Consider the following 20210-nt stretch of genomic DNA (forward strand, 5'->3'; position numbering starts at 1 on the left):
TTGATAAGTCTCAGATAGAAAACCTCTGTCCTTTTCTCCTACTAGTATGCTTGATTTCCCTCTGCATTCAAATGTGTTATTTAATCTTTTAAAGAATATTTTACTGCTTTTACACTGTTCATTTTCAGAAAGTGTGGTAGAGGGTTACTTGTATTTTATATAAACATAGAAAACAAAGATCTTTTCTTCAAAACACTATAATTGAGTTGAGATATGTTTGATAATTGAATATAGTGCCTATAATTAACAGGATGGTCTTGTGAACTTCAAAATTTGTTAAGAAGGTAACTTATGTTAAGTGTTCTTAACACACACACAAAGGAAAAAACAAAAGAGAAACAAAGAACCAACAAGGGGACACAACAAAACTGCAAGAGTTGTTGGATATGTCTATTAACTTGATTGTAGTGATACTACAATATCTAAACTCATCAAATTGCACATATTAAATATGTGTGGCTCTTTGTGTATCAATTATACCTCAATAAAGCTATTAAAAAAGAAAGAAAAAAGGAAAAATAATTATGTGCCCTAAAAAAACAGAAGTTAGTTAAGATTAGCTTAACATTCTAAGTAAATAGAGAGGTTAATTTAATCTGTTTTATTAAGGACAACCAGGAAAACCTCTTGATTACATTAAATATAACATTTCTAAGAAATCCTGGACCATCCTGTTAAAATTAAGATCTTGCCATTATTATCCACTAGAAGCAGACCCTATCTCTCTTCCCAGTTTTATTTTCTTAATAACATTTATGAGAAGCTGACATACTATATATTTAAATCAATTATGTATTTTGTGGGCTCCTTTTACTAGAATTAAAATTCAGTGATGTCTCAATTTTGTTGTTTTTGTTGCTGGTGTACTTGTATTGCCTAAACCAGTGTGTGGCACATTGTAGGAGCTCAACAAATAGTTGTCAAATAAATTCATTCATGAGTTCATTAATGAATGGTTCTTCTGGATGAACATGAAACACTTGTTGAAATGTAGTAGTGTGAATTGCTGGTAAGATTTCTTCATTAAGTCCATGAGAGTCATAGAGAAGGACTGTGTCACAGGAGAGATAAGACTAACATCTATAAATAATCAGTGAATATCATAAAACATTATAAAATGAAGCGTTTAATTATATAGCACAAATTATAATTGCAAATTCTTAGATAATAGAATGATTAATTAAGACTGCTTTATTATGAAAGAAGAGTTCAAGTAAAAGATGTTGCCTAAGGATTTCCATGAAGCATAGTGGCATCTAAATAAAGGAGAGCATTTGTTTGAAGGAAACAATATGAATATAAGCAGGGAGCACACACATACATTCTTCTACAACAACTTGACTTACCAGTTAGAGGGTTTTCAGAAAAACAATTTTGGAAGGACTATATGCAGACTTATAGAACAGCAACTAGGTTTAGGCCCATTGAAAGATGATGTAGTTTATCTTTATTATTTTAAGATAAGGTTTATAGACCACATATTTATATGGACTGGCATTTCTGTACTTTATTAACAATTAATACTGCTTATTTATTTAAATAAATGTACATATGAAAAGTTATTTTCAAATTATAATTTCTGAGAAATGTAGTATGGCCAATATACCACATCCCTTGGCCTTCAGGAAAGTTTGGCTGTAGAGTCCAGATAAATAACAATCTATCATAAAGAGGATCAGAAAAAAATCATCACCAAATATAAACACAAAACTCCTGATAAATATGAAATTTTTGAGAATGTAAGTCTGTGAGCATCCTTAAAAGTTTTGCACTATTTAGGGACTTTTAATTATGTTCATTGTCTCTATATTCTGGAAATATTTATGCAAAAAAGACATGCAAGACAAGGCAAGCCACTTTGCAAGTCAGTATACTACAGAAGGTTAGGTGAGCATGGTGATATATGCTCACCTAACCCATTGCTAGAAGTTACACAAACAGTAAGACATTTCAACACATCACCCCTTTCAGAAATCATACCTAAAAAAGATGTCACTGAATTCTGTGGGTGAGACTTGACAATTACTTAAGGAGCATAAACCATCCTTTGGGAATCTGTCAGGTATAGAAGGGACAGATAACAGAAAATAAGGGCAGTTAACAGTTAACAAGGTTGGAATAGCCCTGGAGAAAAGAGTCAAGATACAAGAGAATATCATGAGAGAATCAATGTCAGTATTAGTATTTAGAGACAGAAAATAGAATGGTTACTTTTAAATAGACACTCATTTAAGTACTACTCCATCTGGTAAAAATTTGCCTGAAGTGTACTTAAAGTTGATGAATGACTCCTAATGTACTTGGAGGCTGAGTTTAAACCTGATCTTGGTTGTCCATGTGGCCTCCAATCTTTACTTTTCATTTCTAGTTCTTCCACCAAACTCATCATCCACCCCACTCTGCTTTTTACTCATTATCTGGTTTTCTGTTAATGTAACTTTCCACATAGGCATTCAGTGCAAAAATCCATTCTTTCCTCTGACTGTCATATGCATTTGGTTACCAAATCCTGCCAAATAGACCTTCTAAATATATGTCAAGTCTGTTTTCTTCTCTCCATTGCCATGCAGTCATAATTTAGTCTCTTTCTGTCTCCTAGACTCCTTAAATAGCCTCCCAAGTGGTTTCCCCATGTTCACTATTGTCACCACCATTCCCAACCCTATCCTCTTCAAAGTAGCTTTAGCGATCTTTTTGAATTACAAGTATTACTAGGTTACACTTACTTAAGATACTTCAGTTGATCTAAGATTGAGTGTAGGCTCCCTAACACAGCATTAAAAGTCCCCACGATTGCCCTCCATGTACATTTCCATTCCAGCTGCCCACCTCATCAAAGATGATGTGCACTTTTTGACTTCATGGTCTGCATACTCAAATATGTAATGCTATTTTACCATCTCTATGACTCTATATTATTTTCTCTGCCTAAACCATCTTTCATACCTATTCTACCTGATTCAATCTTACTCATCATCCAAAACTCAATTTAGTATTAGAAACATTTAACATTTATATTCAAATATTTATGTAGTCTTAATTTTCAGCTATTAAACAGTTTAAGCATAAAGAAAATGAGACTAATATGCCCACCATGAGATTAAAGTGTTAACATTTATTAAAGATATCATGCTCCAGTTCTTTTTAAAAAACAAATAAGCCCTGGCTGGCATAGCTCAGCGGATTGAGTGCAGGCTGTGAACCAAAGTGTCGCAGGTTCGATTCTCAGTCAGGGGCACATGCCTGGGTTGCAGGCCACGGCTCCCAGCAACTGCACATTGAAGTTTCTCTCTCTCTCTCTTTCTCCCTCCCTTCCCTCTCTAAAAAAATAAATAAATAAAATCTTAAAAATAAATAAATAAATACATAACAAATAAAACATTACAGAAACTTGTAAATTCTCATTCTCAACTCCTCCCATTTCCTCCCTCTCAGAGTTAGTGTGTTTAAATTTTCAATGAAGTACTAATACATTGTGTACATTGTTCTACAAGTTTATTATTCCACATTATGTTCTAAAATTTGTCCTTGCTGTTCACTGTGGATCTGATTGTCCAAACAAAGTACCAAGTGCCCACTGCTTCATATCTCTGTCAACACTTGAGATTATTAGGTATTTTAAATTTTGGCCAATTAGATGAAAGGCAGCTAGGTATTTAAATTTATATTTCCCTAATTACTAGAGGAGTTGACTTTTTTGCATTTCTTCTTATTGGCAAGTGTTGAGTATCTTGCTCTACAAAATTCTTTTTTGGTCAATTTTTACATGGGATTGTTTGTTATGTATGTGGACACTAGTCACTTGGTTGAATGGGTTACAGATATCTTCTCCCAGTTCGTGATTTGTCTTCTCATTTTGCTCCAGATGCCATTTGCCATGGAGAAGTTGCCATTTCAAAGTACTAAAATGTATCACTCTTTTCTTTATACTCTGTATTTTCATAACTTATTCAAGAACTTCTCCTACTCTTAATGTCATAAAAATACTGTCTATATTTTCTTCCAAACCTATTCATTTTTCTTTCTAAATTTAGGCCTTTAATTCATTTGAAAATTATTTTTTTACTCTATAGGACCAAAATTCTATATGAATAGATGATTGTTTCAGCAACATTTATCAAATAGCCAATTGTTTCCCCCCTAATTTATAATTTTACCTCATTTGAATATTAAAAACTTTTTTCCAAACTCTCCATTCTGCACCATTGGCTTATTGGCCTATTCCTGTACCAAGAGCACATTGTTCTACTCTCTAAAACTTAATATTGTTTTAATATCTGATAATGCAAGTACTTTTTTTCTTTACAAATGTGTCTTGCTGTTCTTGGTATTCAATTCTTTCACAGAAATATTAGATTTAACTTGTTGTGGCTCACAAATAATCTACTGGAATATTTTAATTGGCTTAAATTTAAAGATTAATTTGGGAAGAATTGATATCTTTGTGAGAATATTATAATCCATGAACATGGTATTTAGATTTATTTATTTATTTATCATTTTTTTAGACAATTTTCATGAGTTCATTTGAGCCAAATTGATGATATATGCCAGGGAGCAAGATCTCAAATGCTCTCTGTTTACCTTTATTTAGGTCTTATTTTGTGTCTTTCAATAAAGTTTTTTATTTTCTTTAAGAAAGTCTTGCATATATTTTATTAGAGTTATCTCTAAGTTGCTAGTTATAGACTGTATTATTTTCTAAAAAGTACTTTATCTGAATTTAGTTGATGCTATGTAGAAACATTACTCATTTTGATATCTTTCTCTTACATTCAGCCACAGTGCTAAGTTCTAATATATAACCAGAAGATTCTTTTGGATTTTCCTAAATAAAATCATATCAACTAAATAAGACAATTTATTTTTCTTTCCCACTGTTATAAATTTATATCTTTTTGAGTATCTTTTCCATAAGCTATAATTTTCTGGAAAGTCATTTGGTACATAAGACAGGCAGCCAATTTCAATGTCAAGCATTTTCCTTAGGCCTCTCTTATGTGTTTTATAAATCTCTACCATCTTTGTGGTAATGACATGTTTGCCATCTGTATTCCTCATATAGTTCAATTATGCCATCTATCTTTTATTTTTTTTATTATTCATCCTACAGAAGTTTTTCCATTCTACTAATTGTTTAAATAGTACTCTTTTGGTTTATTAGTCTCTCTGTTGGTTGGTTGTTGGTTTACTTTCCAATTATAAATTTCTACTTTATTACTTCCTACTGTAGCTATTTTATAATGTCTTTTCTACTTCTAATGGTTTATTCAGTTACTTTCTTAGTATTCCAAGATATTTATAGCTTTTGTGGCCATCAGAAATTTTGAGATGCGTTGCAGGCTACATAGTCTAGATGGTGCTAATTCTTACTACTCATTGACTTTCACATCATGGCCAAGTATACTACCAATTTTTAAAACACACTTTGTGTTTCTTGTAATATGAATACTTGTTCTCTGATTATTGGGTATGGGCTAGGAATCTACTAATTATATATTTTATTTCCCATTACATTATAAGCTTTTAAGGACAAATACTATTTCTTAAGAATTTTTGCATACTTCGAACATTGAAAGTACTCAATGCTTGGAATATTTACCTACTTGGAAAACTGAACACACCTAATGAACTAAAAAAGAAATGAACTAGAAAATGAGATTTCAATCTGTTGTATTCAATAAAGATTCTACTCTTTCATAAACATTTTATTCTTCCATTTTAACAATAAGTACATTAACCTTTATCTTTTAAAAAAGTTTTTCAATTTCCTGAAATGTTACTTATATAGAGACATATATTTATTTATGCTGCATGTAAATTACCCTCTCCCTCTAAAATCTCTGTGTTCCCCAAGTTACATGAAGTAATCCATAGGGGAATGTGTCAGCTTTCCATACCAATGGACCTTTTGTCCTTTATTCCCCAGATCTTAATTCAATAGTAAAATAAAAATCCATGTCCATCTGAGATGAATGCATTTTATATGTGTGGTCTCTGAATAAATAGTTTCTGCCTGTTTATAGAGCTGATTCATGGTCATAATGGAGTAAATTGTTTTATATGATAAAGCAAGATAATGAATGATAAGGTTTAAATTAGGCAGTGATTCAGTTTTAAGTATGATTGTTGATTTGTCATAGTTCAGAGAGACTATGACACTATAATTAAAGGATTTTAATGAAAATGAATTAATGTGAAAGCCTATCCTAATTCTGCAACAATTAAGTGATTTTTCTCTCATCCTCTAAAACTTACTTCTATATAAGAATGGATTTTAAAAACACATAGTGGGAAAATTACTATTGTTAGTTTTAATGAAAGGCTATCAGAGTTGAAGGCATTATTACGTTTTTCCAGCTTGCCAATTATTCCTTCCCTTCCCCAAATGCATGTAAAACACTAAAGACAAACAATATCCTCACTTTCAGATAAGGAGAGGGAGTTTCTTTCCAATACATTTGAGAAGATAGGTAGGAGTAATCAGTTAAGTGATAAAAATACTCAAAATGTCAAACATTTTTGATAGATGATAGATAATACACAGATACATAGATAGATACCTAGACAGAGATAGAGATGAGATAGAGACAGAGACAGAGGTAGATAAAGGTAGAGATAAATATATGAGATCAGTCAGTCCAGAAGGTATCCAGCCATGTAATATGAAAAATAGAGACATTTACTAAAAAGATACAAGAAACATTGTACATAAGACAATGATGCCTCAGTCCCCTTCAAAGTAGGCACCTTGGGACCTCACACAGTTCTCCCAATTGCCATCAGCTGCCTCTTTGTATTTTTCTGAATCTCATTGATGGTCTGAAACCTCTTCCCTTTGAAAGGTGATTTTAGTTTTCAGAAAAGCCAGAAGCCACAGGACACCAAATCTGGGCTGTAAGGTGTCTGAGTCACCTGGCTGATTTGATGTTTTGCCAAAAAATGCTTCACAAGATGTGATGCATGAGTGGGCACATTGTCATGATGAAGTTTCCAGCCACCACTCGCCCATAACTGTGGCCTTCTGAATCACCCGAATAGTTTCCATGGAGGAATGTTCAAGCTTAATGCAAAATTTTACACATTTTCATTGCTCTACTCAGTCATTTTGAATGTGGCAACCACACAGTACACATGCTCACTCAGCAGTGTCTACCGCCCTCACTGACTAGTACAATGAAGTCATCATTGTTCACACATATGTATTCCAATCCACTCTCCTTGGCTACCAGGTTACATGAAATAAGGTTATGTAACAGTTTATTTCACATAATAGTGACTCAATGTTTGTTGTCAAAGTAGAGAAGGAATCAGGTATCATTTTATTTATTTTGGCTAAGTCAGATTCATTCCTCTCTTAATGAACTTGTTGGTCAAGTTCATAAAGACTTCTCAAAACTTTCTCTAGATATAGGTCTAAAGAGAACCAGTTGAATAACTCTCCCAAATAATTGATCACTTGACCTGCATGTTTCGGTTTATAATGCCATTGAAATATGCAGAATCTTGCAGATGACTTTTAGTTCTTTTTGCTTAGGTTCCTACTGAGTTCTTGGCTCCCTTCACTAGAGTGCTCAAAGGTAAAGCCAACCAGTCCAGTCTGTTTGTTCTCTCTCTCCCCTCTCCCTCTTTAAGATATGACTGACTTGTACATTTTTTTCCAAATTTGCTAACATGTCACTGGATGCTTTTGCTTCCTCCTATACAACCAATTGCCTCTCTGAAACTCCCTTCTAGTCAGTACTATTATACTATTAACATAGTATACTATTGGTACTGAATATACTCTTTATTCAATGGTATATTTTCCCATATACCAAATATCCTTGGGGAATGTGGGCTTACACACAAAATAACTTTCCAAAATAAAATTATAGCTTATCCTTTTAAACATCAAAAAATTTTTTATTTTATTTGAATCATTCTGAATGGAAGTTATTCAAATAATGTTTCATATCACATTATTTTCATTATAAATGAATGCACTTAAGGCAACTTAACTTTTCCACATTGACTTGAGATCATAATAAGCTGTGTTTTTGACATTTTTGTTTTGGTATGTGTAGTTGCTTGCCTCTATACAAAATTGATTGGTGTAATTGAAGAATTCTGCTGTTAACTTTATAGTTTTCTCATCACTGCCTTCATTATCAGACCATCCATGATAATTCATACTGACACTCTGACTATTTTAAGTAACCCCTCCTTTCTAATTATTCCTTCTAATAGCTGTCTGTTGAATTCACATATAAAAAAAGTACAAAGATTCTGAACTTGGCTTATGACACTTGTTGACAGTATGTTAAATTTAGAAATAAAGAACTTTATTACCTGAGCATTGCACTCAAAGTTCCAGAATATTCATACTATCTGAACTTTGACCAACTGGTTGTAGAACAAATGCAGCTCACAGTGCCCCAGGCAGAATGCTACATGGTCAGTTTTGAGTGCACATTAAACTCAGAGATCCAAAATGTTGGAGCTGTTTGTGTTTGGCTAGCAGAATATGTAGGAAACAAATGTAATATATAGTGCCTTGTGATAAATGCTGCATTGCCAATCTTGAGTAACTAAAATTTCTACCTGAGAGTAGCTTTAATTCTTGATTTGATGGAGACAGCTTAATGTAGGTAAAATATGACAGTGGTTGGAATAAGGTTGGCCTGGTTTCAGATCCTGGCTGACCTCTGAGCCTCAGTTCCTTTATCAGTTAAAAGGGGATAATAAACCACATTATAAAACAGTTGAGAAGATGAAACAAAGCAAAGTGCTTATTGTAATATATATTTTTTCAACAAATTCCATTCTTTCTGCTCCTAAATCTAATTTAACTTAATAAATATATAAATAACTGTCTGCTTTCTCTAAACTAAAAAATATGAAAATTGGTATCACAATGAAAAAATCACATTCAAGTCTCATATATTTCCTCTTTTTATATAAAATGTAACATTATTTTTATTTCAGCATACAGCACATATTATAGGGTAAACCCTTTGGGCTGATACCTGTGAAATTCAGAAAATGAGCATTCCCAAATGTACTATCCGTAACTATTATCAAATGTACTGATTTATATAAAAATTTATAGCTAAAAACATAAATTTGAATGCATTTAATAGGACACTTAAGTCATTCAAAATTTTATATTTGTAGGAAGTCTTTTGTATTATGTTTGTATATAGATAGTTACCTTTTCCATCTTAGAAAATGTAATTTGAATCTAAAGCCTTTGTACTAAAAGCAAATATTTCTGTTTGTAAAGTGTTTTTAGTTCATTGCTTCAAGGTTTGATGCAAAAATATAATTAGATGCAATTTAACAAGCGCTTGCTGAGTTACCATTGTTTTCCTGGGTCTGACCCAGATAACATCAGGAACACCAAGAAATTGAATGTCAACTGACAAATCTTGCTTTCTGACTCCATCCTATCTTTTTAGAACATCTCCTCTTATACAACTCCAACCACCATTTGACCCCATCAGAACCACCCGTCTGTTAATTCTACCACCTCAGGAATTCTTCCCTCCATGATGTTTTCGCTGCTTTTTTTTTGCATGGCTTAAATTCCATAGTCAATCATCAAATAACACGCCCTCCCCCCCCCCCCCGCCCCACCCAGACACCCTTGTTTTTCTCTCATGTCACTGTGTATGCTCAGTAAAATCACAATCCTGGCTAAATCCAACTTTCTACCTATTGCTGAAAGGATCTGGAAAAACCCCTCAATGTCACTGCTTGCTATCACTTTAAGTTCATGACTGCAATATCAAAGTACAGTAATGCTTCCCAACTTCTTGAACCCATTGACTTTCCTTTTCTGGTGACCACTCCACATGTTTTCCTCTGTCTTCAAACCTTCCACACTTCCTTTGCCATCTTCATGGCTACTGATCCTGCTCCACTGAAAATAATAAAGGTCTCAAAAGATAATTTCCATGGACTATTTCTATCATATCTACTCACCTACCAGCATGTGTGCTCATATTCTCTGACCCCTGCCTGTCAGTGCAGATGAATTATCCTTGTTCCTTTCTGAAGCCATTATCCCTACTAGGTAACCATTCTTCTTGCATATGCACAGACATAACTCTAGTAATTCTCCTCAGTCTCTACTACATCATCAAGATTTTCCTCTCTACTTGTTTATTATCATCATCACACACACATGCTGTTATTTCTTCTACTATTCCAAAGAAAACTTGGTTCCTCTTCCCTTAATAATTCCCTAATCCCTTACAGCAAAAGATTCAGATGGAGTTGTCTATATTCTCTATCTATGATTTCTCTTCTTCCAGGCTTTAACCCTACTAGTCCACCAAAATCATTTCAGTCAAGTTCACAATGATCTCCCATACTAAATCCAATGGCAATTTTGGGTCATCTTACATGACCTATCAGTATCACTTGAAACAGCTGATCACTTCTTCCTACTGGATACATTTTCTTCATTTGATTTCTAAGATTCAATGTTCTTTTTTTCCTTCCCATCTCACTCACTGATCTTGTTCAGTCTCCTATGTTTATTCTTCCTCTTCTCTCCACTCCCATTTCAGAGTGCTTCATGATTCAGTTCTTGATCTTCTTTTTTTTTTATTGTTTATACTTATGTCATTGGTGCTCTGAGTCATTGGTGCTCTGAGTTTATCTCATGGTTTAAATATTATTTATATAATAATGAATCCCTAATTTTAAATTTATATTCTACCAGGTGTTTCCAATCTTTTGGCATCTCTGGGCCACTGGAAGAAGAAGAGTTATGTTGGGCCACACATTAAATATATAAAAACTAACGAAAACTTATGAGCAAAAAAAAAAGGTTTTAAGTAAATTTACAATTTTGTGTTGGGCTGCATTCATAGCCATCCTGGGCCACATGCGGGTTGGATGCACCTCCTTTCCTAAACTCCAGGTTCATATCTAAACACCTACTTGACATTTCCCTTTTCCATCTAACAGACATCACAAATCATGCATGTTCAAAAGTGATACTCCTCTCCAAAAGTTAATTTCACATATTGCTTCTCCCATCTAAGTTAAAGACAAACCATTCAAGTTGCTCAGGACAGAAAACCTAGAGTCACTCTTGATTTCCATTTTTCTTCTACACTTTACACCCAATCCATCAGGAAATCCTAATTGATCTTACATTCAAAACCCATCCAGATTCTATTCACTCCTCATTCCTTCCACTGCTCTCACCCAGATTCAGGCCACTTTTTTATACTGTATGTTCATACTCTCTTCATGATTTACTACAATAGCCTCTAATTGGCCTCCCTCTTAAAAAGGCCAGCCTACTCAGGAACCAGAGTGACGATCCTCTCCAATTATTAATCAGACCATTTTATACTTATGTCTCTCAATGTCTCTCTATTTTATTCAGAGTAAAAACCAAAGTTGTTGCAATGGCCTCAGAGGCACTGCATGAGTTGACATCCCCGCCATCTCTGCCACACATACCACTATTACCTCTCAACTAATTTTTTTTTCTATTCTCCTCTTTCTCACTGTGTTCTAGCAACACTGGGCCTCTTGCTATTCTTAGAATACACCAGGCATACTTAAGCTTTAACAGGGGTGTTCAACCTGCAGCCCACAGAATGTCTATGAATGTGGTCCAACACAAAATTGTAAATTATGCATGGCCCTTTTTTTTCATTCTAGTGTTTGTGTATTTAATATGTGGCCCAAGACAACTCTTCTTCCAGTGTGGCCCAGAGATGCCAGAAGTTTGGACACCTCTGCTTTATAGCATTTTAATTGTTTATTCCCTTCTCCTGAAATGGTCTTACTTTCCAACCTGAGATGCAGACATCTGTATCCATCTCTCTTTCACTTTCTTCAAGTCTTTGCTCAAATGCCATCTTCCCAATCAGTCAGGCTTACCCTAACCACCTTAGTTACAGTTGAAATTCCCAAGCATTTCTGATCCATTTTTATTCTTCTTTAATTACCTTTTTCTGTAGCATATTTCATTGTGAAAATACTATAACTTTATATATTATATACATATGTATTGATTTATCTCTACAATTTATTATATGTATTCCTCTGCTACAATATATGCTCCACACAAACAAGAGGCACATATCCATTTTTCACACAGTATTTTCAATGTTTAATACAGTTCTTAACACAGGGTAGGAACTGTACTAAATATTTGTTAAATATGAGGTCTGTCCAGAAGGTATCCAGCCATGTACTATGAAAAATAAAGACATTTATTGAAAAAGACACAAGATATGAGAAACATTGATCATAGGACAATGACACTTCAGTCCCCTTCAAAATAAGCACCTTGGGACCTCACTCAGTTCTCCAGACGTCATCAGTTGCCCCTTCGTGAATCTCATCGGCGGTCTTAAATTCTTACCTTTCAAAGGTGATTTTGTTTTGGGAAAAGCCAGAAGTCACAGGACACCAAATCTGGGCTGTAGAGTAGCTAAGTCACCTGGCTGATTTGATATTTCACTAAAAAACTCTGCATGAGACATGATGAATGATTGGGTGCATTGTCATGATAGAGCTGCCAATCACCACTTGCCCATAGCTGTGGCCTTCTGAATCATCCTAATAGTTTCCACGGAGGAATGTTCAAACTTAATGCAAAATTGGATACAGATTTGTTTCTCTATTTGCTCAGTGATTTTGGATGTGACATCCATATAGTATACATGCTCACTCAGCAGCATCCATCACCCCCACTGCCCAGTACAATGAAGTCATCATTGTTCACGCATGTGCATTCTAGTCTACTCTCCTTAGCTGCCAAGTTACATCAATGTGGCAAAAATTGTTCTTGTTATATCAACAATGGCTGGACTTTTTTAAGACAAACTTTTTATATTAATGACTTCCCTGTAGAGATCTAATAATTAAAGTTGGCTGCTCAAATAAAAGAGAACCATATATGACAAATGATAAAGCAGTGATTCCTCAGTTTATACCACATATTGTGTCTCATTTTTAACTCTGATTTCATACAGAATATGTTTTAAAATTCTAAGCATTAAGAAGAGAGAGCCATATATAGTCAAGTAGTTTAACAAATTTTTAGGCAGGTGATAGAATTTAAATGTGTTTATATGGATGATATCAAGATTCAGGATTTAGATGAGAGAGTGGATGGAAACTGGTAAAAATTATAACACGTTAAATTAGCATATTCGGAAAATGAGATTAAAAGACAACATATATGTTATAGAAATACCTTACACTCATGTCTGCCTTTCAAAGATCTTCTATTCATGATCATAGGGATCAATATTGCTATTGCTAACTCTATTCCTGGGTCCATGTTTGATAAGGACAAAATTATTTGGTACATTTAATTTCCACATTTACCTTTTACACTAGGAAAAATATTTTTCACACTTTAATATCAGCTTGTAAAGCCTAACAAGGTTTTAAATGACCCTTTAATTTTGGCTTTTATATTTATATCAACAATATTCTTTTACAGTTACATAAAGTTGAACACTATGTTAATTATAGACTTAAAAATCTATCTGTCAGGCTTGTTTGTCTGCATCAGTAACAAGCAGGGTAGTCCAAGTGAAAACAATTAACTGAGTATACTAAAACCTAAACTTAGCCATGACTTTCAACTTTTCTCATGCTAGGCAAGAAGATTTTGCATTGGAGTGATTTCAGAATTCTTCTGAATAACCTTTTTGTTTTATTATTCAAAGCCACTGTGTTTCAGAGCACCAGACAGACCAATCTCAGACTGGTTAATAAAAGTGTGTGCTCTATAATAAAATCTGACATCATTTTAATAGAAGTAACATAATGGAGTAAAGAGGAACAAGAGATATGGTGATAAAAAATTGAATAAAATTCCATTTCATCTATAAACACTTGTTAAGTATTTAAATAAGTCACTTAATTCGTGTGAATGTATGGTTTTTATCCATAAAGTGAAAATAATATTGCCTAATATATCTTCCTCACAGGATTATTAGGAGAATTAAATTATTTTACACACTGGCATAAAGAAGTTAAGTTACCTTTCCTCTTATTAATACATGGATTTTATATAGTATTTATTAGGTACTAAAATTAGAATCATGCCAGAGATGATATTAAGTGCTTCACATTAATATCATCTAATACTCAGAACAGACCTTCAAATTAGGCAAGAAGTGAGTGAGTGACACTCAAATATTATGTTTGCCAAAGATAACATGTCTAGTTAAGTGATAATACAAGGATTTGGTCACGCTTCTAACCTGTGCTTTTAACTACTGTGCTATCCTATCTCTCCAGTTTAGATGCATTACAAGTTGAGATTAGACTCTAAGAACTCTTTCTAAATTCTAAGTCCCATGTATTAGTATTTATGGTAGTTCCCTTGGCATATATTTTTCCAAATGTGTTTCAATTTTCATAAACAGACCAAGTTAGCTATAACAACCTCAGCAAAAATATAAAAATATTGGCCCTGGCTGGTGTGACTCAATGGATTGAGTGCCAGCCTACAAACCACGGGTTCACCAGTTAAATTCCCAGTCAGGGCACATTCCTGGGTTGCAGGCCAGATCCCCAGTAGGGGGTGCATGAGAGGCAGCCACACACTGATGTTTCTCTTCCTCTCTTTTTCCTTCTCTTCTCCTCTCTCTAAAAATAAATGAATAAGAAATAGCTAAAAAATAAAAAATAAAATTATTGCTCAATACAAGCTATTTATTATAACATATAAATATATTTATAAATATGTATATACATATATATAATATTTTTTATAATTTACTCCACATCTGCAAGAATATTTATGTCAGCTATTATATTGATTAGATGTCGGGATATTTTTTCAGCACACTAATTTATACTTTGCTGTGTTTTTTTAAGTAGATAAATTTTACAAATTTATACCTCAAGCCAGCTCATTTTGACTTGATTGTCGGTTCCTTTTTAACTGGTGACCTCTGCATTTATTTATTTCTAATAATTATAGGTAACATTTTATGCAGCACTTTCTGCCAATTACTGTATCTGAATTATCTTCTTCAATCCCCACTGCAACTCTCTGATGAAACCATTGATATAATCATCATTTTTTAAAGATTTTATTTATTTATTTTTAGACAGAGGAGAAGCCTGGGAGAGAGGGAGAGAAACATCAATGTATGGTTGCCTCTCATGCATCTCCCACTGGCGACCTGGCCCACAACCCAGGCATGTACCCTGACTGGGAATCAAACCAGCAACCCTTTGGTTTGCAAGCCAGTGCTCAGTACACTGAGCCATACCAGCCAGGGCTTATCACCACTTTTTAAAGTACAGGACATCATACTTTTAAAAATGTCCTAAGGAAACTAGGACGTTGTACACTTATATCACTTGCCTAAGGTTACCTAACCCATACTGATAAAGTTGGAATTCATCTCAATCTGGTAGACTCTGCTCTGAACTATTTTAAGTTTAAACTATGAACAACATAATAAACATAATGCAAGTTTAAAAAACATTGTAGTAACATTTTCAACACAGTATGGAATTCCATTTTCACTAGAAGATGAGGAGATACAGTCTTAATATCATATTTTATGTTGCTCTGCTTTTGTACCTTGGTTTATACACAATTTTAGGAAATATCATTCTAAGGCCATGTGGGCAGAAGGCTTCAGGCATACCAGTGTGTAATGAGCCCAGATTGGAGACTGAAGAGAAAAAGCTAAAAAGGGGGAAGAAGAAGACTTATACCCCAGTTAGTTGCAGAGATCCAAAGTAGATATGAATACTAAGGAAAAATGTTAAAGACAGTTTAAGGACTAGCTTATCGACTTCTCTGTCATTTGGTTAATGTCTGGTTAATGAGAAAAGCTCTAGGTGTATGGCTTTCCAAAGAAGAGAATCGTTCTTTCTCATTTAATTTACACATAAGGGAACTCCTAAAATTCCTTGGGTGCTTATTAAGAAGGCAAAATACTTTAGCAATAATTTTAGGATGGCATAGTTTCTGATGAACTTTCACAGAGGAAAGAATGGCATGAGAATTGCCCCCATGCCCTCTTCTGTACCCATATTTTATACTGAATAAACGAGGTGCTAACTCACTAGGCTTCCAGGTCCTGTGGTCATGGCGGTCTAGGTCAACCGAATCTAGGAAGGGGGAGGGTTTTCTTTCTTAAGTATCGGTCATCAAAAACTTCAACTAAATCCTGCCACAAAATGTCTCTCCTCCTTCTGTCAGATACAAGGTTTTGGCAGGACTAGTATTTTATGGAAAATTTTATATCCTTAATAACAGTTGCAAAAATTGAGAGCAGGTAGCATGACAGGCATATAGGAATGGCTTCATATAGCTGTTTCCTCTTCTAACTCTTGCAGGGGTTACTATACTTGATTCATTTGTGTCCACTGAATGAAATGTCCTCTGCGTCTTTTATTTCTGATGCTCATATTTTGGATTAGGTTTTGTGGCTCACTGATTTTCAGTAAGAAAAACTTGTGCTTTTCTGTCATGTAGCCAACAGCACAGCTGTGCCAGCAGATGAGCAGCTCTCCAACGGCAATCATCCAGGCTGGCTACCTCAGAGCCTCCAAAGAGAACCGTGAAGGGCTGCTCGCCTCTTCACCTTTCAGGCAGATGCAGGGCTGCACTCTGTGCCAGTAGGGAAGAATTGCAAAGATTTGTTACAGTCTGATATTAGTTCAGGAATATCTATTGGCTTTGTGATTTGTTCGTAGTTATTTTTCAGATGTACATGTTCAATGTCCCCAATCTTATAAAATGAAGGGAGCAAAGATTTGATCTTCTGTTTCCTTATATCTGTTGATTTCTCCTCTCTCCATTAACAGCACTATACTAATTAAATAAGCCCAAACTATTTTTATGTATTTAGATATGTAAAGAGCCAATATCTATCTTATGCCAAATATACTATTGTCCTCAATTTTACATCCAATTTCCAGTTATTACTATTATAAAATATTGAATGTTCTATTTTTTAAATGTATATATATGACATGTTACAAATATATAACATTATTGTTTTTACTTAATGATAACCCAATAGTGTTTATACTGTATATTTAATTAATCATTCTTAAAATTACAACTAAGAGAAATCTTACTGGAACATTCTCATGGTTTTTTTTGTGTGTGTGTGTGTTTTGTTTTTTACATTTTAGGTGTTCAAGAATTTCCAGAAAACATAAAGTGCTGTAAGTGTTTAACAATTATTGAAGCCAGTGTCAATCCCATTTCTAAGTGAGTATGAGTGATTTTATTGTATTTATTCTATATTTCCAATGGAATAATGCACCAAAATAAATAATTCACATAATAAATTAATTGTAAATGCTGTATTTACAACTCAATTCAATAGAATGATGGTAAAGGAATGATCAAATCAGAATAGTTCAACAAAAGATGATTAAAAGCATTGCTGAGTAACAGGAAGGCCACACTGGTGCAAGTGGGCATTACTTTGCAACAAACTGTGTCATTATATTTCTGTGGTATTCAGGCAGCATTCTCTGGAAGAGCACCGAAACTAAGGAAAGAGTTATTCGTTATGGTTAATGGGGAATTAGCATTGAGGATCTATTTGATGAAAGTTCAAGAAAGTGCGAGAGTTTAAGGTATCAACAGGTGTGTGAAAATAGCTAATCATGCACTTCAAGCTGGAAAAGGAATTAACAATGACCAGAAAAAAAAGATAGTATGTGTGTACCAGAGATTATAGGACGAGCAAAAAGACACTTCCTTGAGGATAGCAGAAGGGAAGAAATGGAGAGGAAACATGCTATGATCAGACATGGGGTATTTGTGGTTCATGATTTGTTACAGAGACAAAGAGACCCAGCAAGTGACCATGTTGGCAAATTAGTTATTTCATAGTGATAGAGTATAGTGTGGATCAAATAGGTCAAGAAACCATGAAGTGAATGGAGTAGATGAGCCATGAACCTCAATGTTAAAGTCACTCAGCAATGGAAGTGAACTTAACATCTAGAAAGGCTACTGACAGTTATAGTAATATCTGGAAGAGGTTGAAACAAATCAGTGAAATTGGCATGTAGATAATGAGTGTCAGAGTAAGGCTGGCACTTTAATTATACAAAAACTGAAAGTAGGATCTTTGACTGCATGATGCTGGAGAGACAGAAAAACTGAAGACTGTTGGGAGGTCATTTAGTGAGGGAAGTGTTTTTAAAAGACCAAAGGAAGTTTGTGAAAGGAAATTTTAAAGAAAAATGTTCACAAATTGAGTTGAGGAGAGGCAGTAACAAGGATGGTTTCTCGATGGACCATGACAAGAGGGTATAAATGAGAATAGTAGTGGAATAGAATGTAAAAGGAGATTGAAGTTTAGAGAAGAATCTTTACACCAGTGATTTATTAGCATTTCCATAGTTTCTCATCTTTCTCAGAATCTGGTACTATTCGGTTTTTTTTATTACTTTTTGCTATTTAGCCAGTCTAGTAGATGTGGTATCTCATGGTAGTATCTCACAGTAGTTTTAATTTACATTTTTAATGTCCAAGTATCATCTTTCCATGTACTTATTTATAATCTGTATTACTTCTTAAGTAAAAGTTCAAAGTTCAAATTTTTTATTTACATTGACTTGTAATTATTGATTTATTAGAATTATTTATATATTCTGGCTAAAAGTCCTTTATCAGGTATCTGTTTGCAAATAATTGCTCCTATTCTGTGACTAATCTTTGCATTCTAGATAGTAGTTTTTAAAGAGAAGAAGTCTTTAATTTTAAAGTCCTAGTTATACAATTATTAATGGTTTATGCTTCTTTTTCTTAGTAATCTTCACTAAATTCATAGTCATAAAGATTTTCTCCTATGTTTTCCTCTGGAAGTGTTATAGTTTAGGTTTACACTTAGGTCTATGATCCACTTAAAGCTGAATTTTATATACAGGCAAAGTGTGAGGATCCTGTTTTGTTTTTTAGCCTGTTGGTTGGTTTGTATATGATTTCCAATTGTTCTAGTACCATTTGGTGAGAAGATTATCTTTTCTTCATAAAATTACCTGAGTACCTTTTTGTAAATCCATTGGTCATATGTGTTTGGTTTTATTTCTCAAATCTGTGTTTTGCACATTGCTTTTATTTTGTATGCCATCTTCCTACATCAGTTTTATATACTCCATTACTATAGTGGCATAGTAATTCATACAATCAGGGAATGTGAGTCCTTCAACTTTGTTCCTCTTTACCAAAATATTTGGAATATTCTGTGCCCTTTGCTTTCCATATGTACTTTATAATTAGTTTGCCAATGTATACAAAAGTAAAAAAAAATCTTTCTGGGATTTTGATAGGGATTGCACTGACCCTATAGATCAGCTGGAGCAGAATTGTCTCCATATTGAGTATGCCTATCCCTGAGCATAGTTCATCTCTATGTTTATTTAGATCTTTAAAAATATTTTATCCATATTTTATAGATTTCAACATACAAATCTTGTACATTTTATTTATTTTATTCCAAATACTTTGTGTTTTTGTGTAAATGCAAATGATTTTTCCAGTATTCAATTGTTCATTGCTGTTAAATAATACAAATGATGTTTTTAATATGGACTTTATGTCCTGCATCCTCACTGTATTCACTCATTAGTTCTAGTAGATATTTTATAGTTTTGGAGTGATTTTCTAGGTAGACTTCATGTAACCTGTGAATAAAGACAGTTTTATTTTATTCTTTTACATCTGTATGCCTTTTATTTATTTATTTTTCTTGCTGTATTGTCCCGGCTAAGACCTCCTGTACAATGTTGAATAGAAGAGGTGAAAAGAGACGTCATTACCTTGTTTGCAGACTTAGGGAGGAAGCATTCAAACTTCCACCATCCTGTGTGACTGTCACTTGTTTTTTCCACACACTGTTTATCAGGTTAAGGAAATTTTCATAACCATCCCTCACTTCCTTTAAAGCCTCCCTCAGCAGGATCCCCAAAGTTTACATTTTTACTTTTCATTCTTTTCAAGGAAATCTAGGCTTTCTCTGTGATGCTTTTCAACATTTTTTCAGTCTCTAATCACTGCCTCGTTCCAAAGCCACTCCACATATTAAGGCATTTACGAAGCGGAATCCCAATTCCAGATACCAAAATCTGTTAGTTTTCTAATACTGTGTAAGAAATTACCATAAACTTACTAACTTACTATCTTTGAGTTTCTGTGAGTCAGAAATCTGGCCATGGTTTAGCTGGGCTCCCTGCTTCAGAGTTTC

General features: G+C 33.9%; 1 protein-coding gene across 1 annotated transcript in view; it reads left to right on the forward strand.

Moving 5' to 3' along the window:
• LRRC7 (leucine rich repeat containing 7) overlaps positions 1–20210 on the forward strand; it is a 464523-nt gene that overhangs the window by 184189 nt on the left and 260124 nt on the right. The window contains exon 5 of the mRNA XM_028512216.2: positions 17140–17218. Coding sequence (XP_028368017.2) covers positions 17140–17218 — 79 coding nt within the window. The remainder of the gene's footprint in view (positions 1–17139; positions 17219–20210) is intronic.

This window comes from Phyllostomus discolor, chromosome 5 (assembly GCF_004126475.2).
Source record: "Phyllostomus discolor isolate MPI-MPIP mPhyDis1 chromosome 5, mPhyDis1.pri.v3, whole genome shotgun sequence".
Taxonomy (NCBI): Eukaryota; Metazoa; Chordata; class Mammalia; order Chiroptera; family Phyllostomidae; genus Phyllostomus; species Phyllostomus discolor.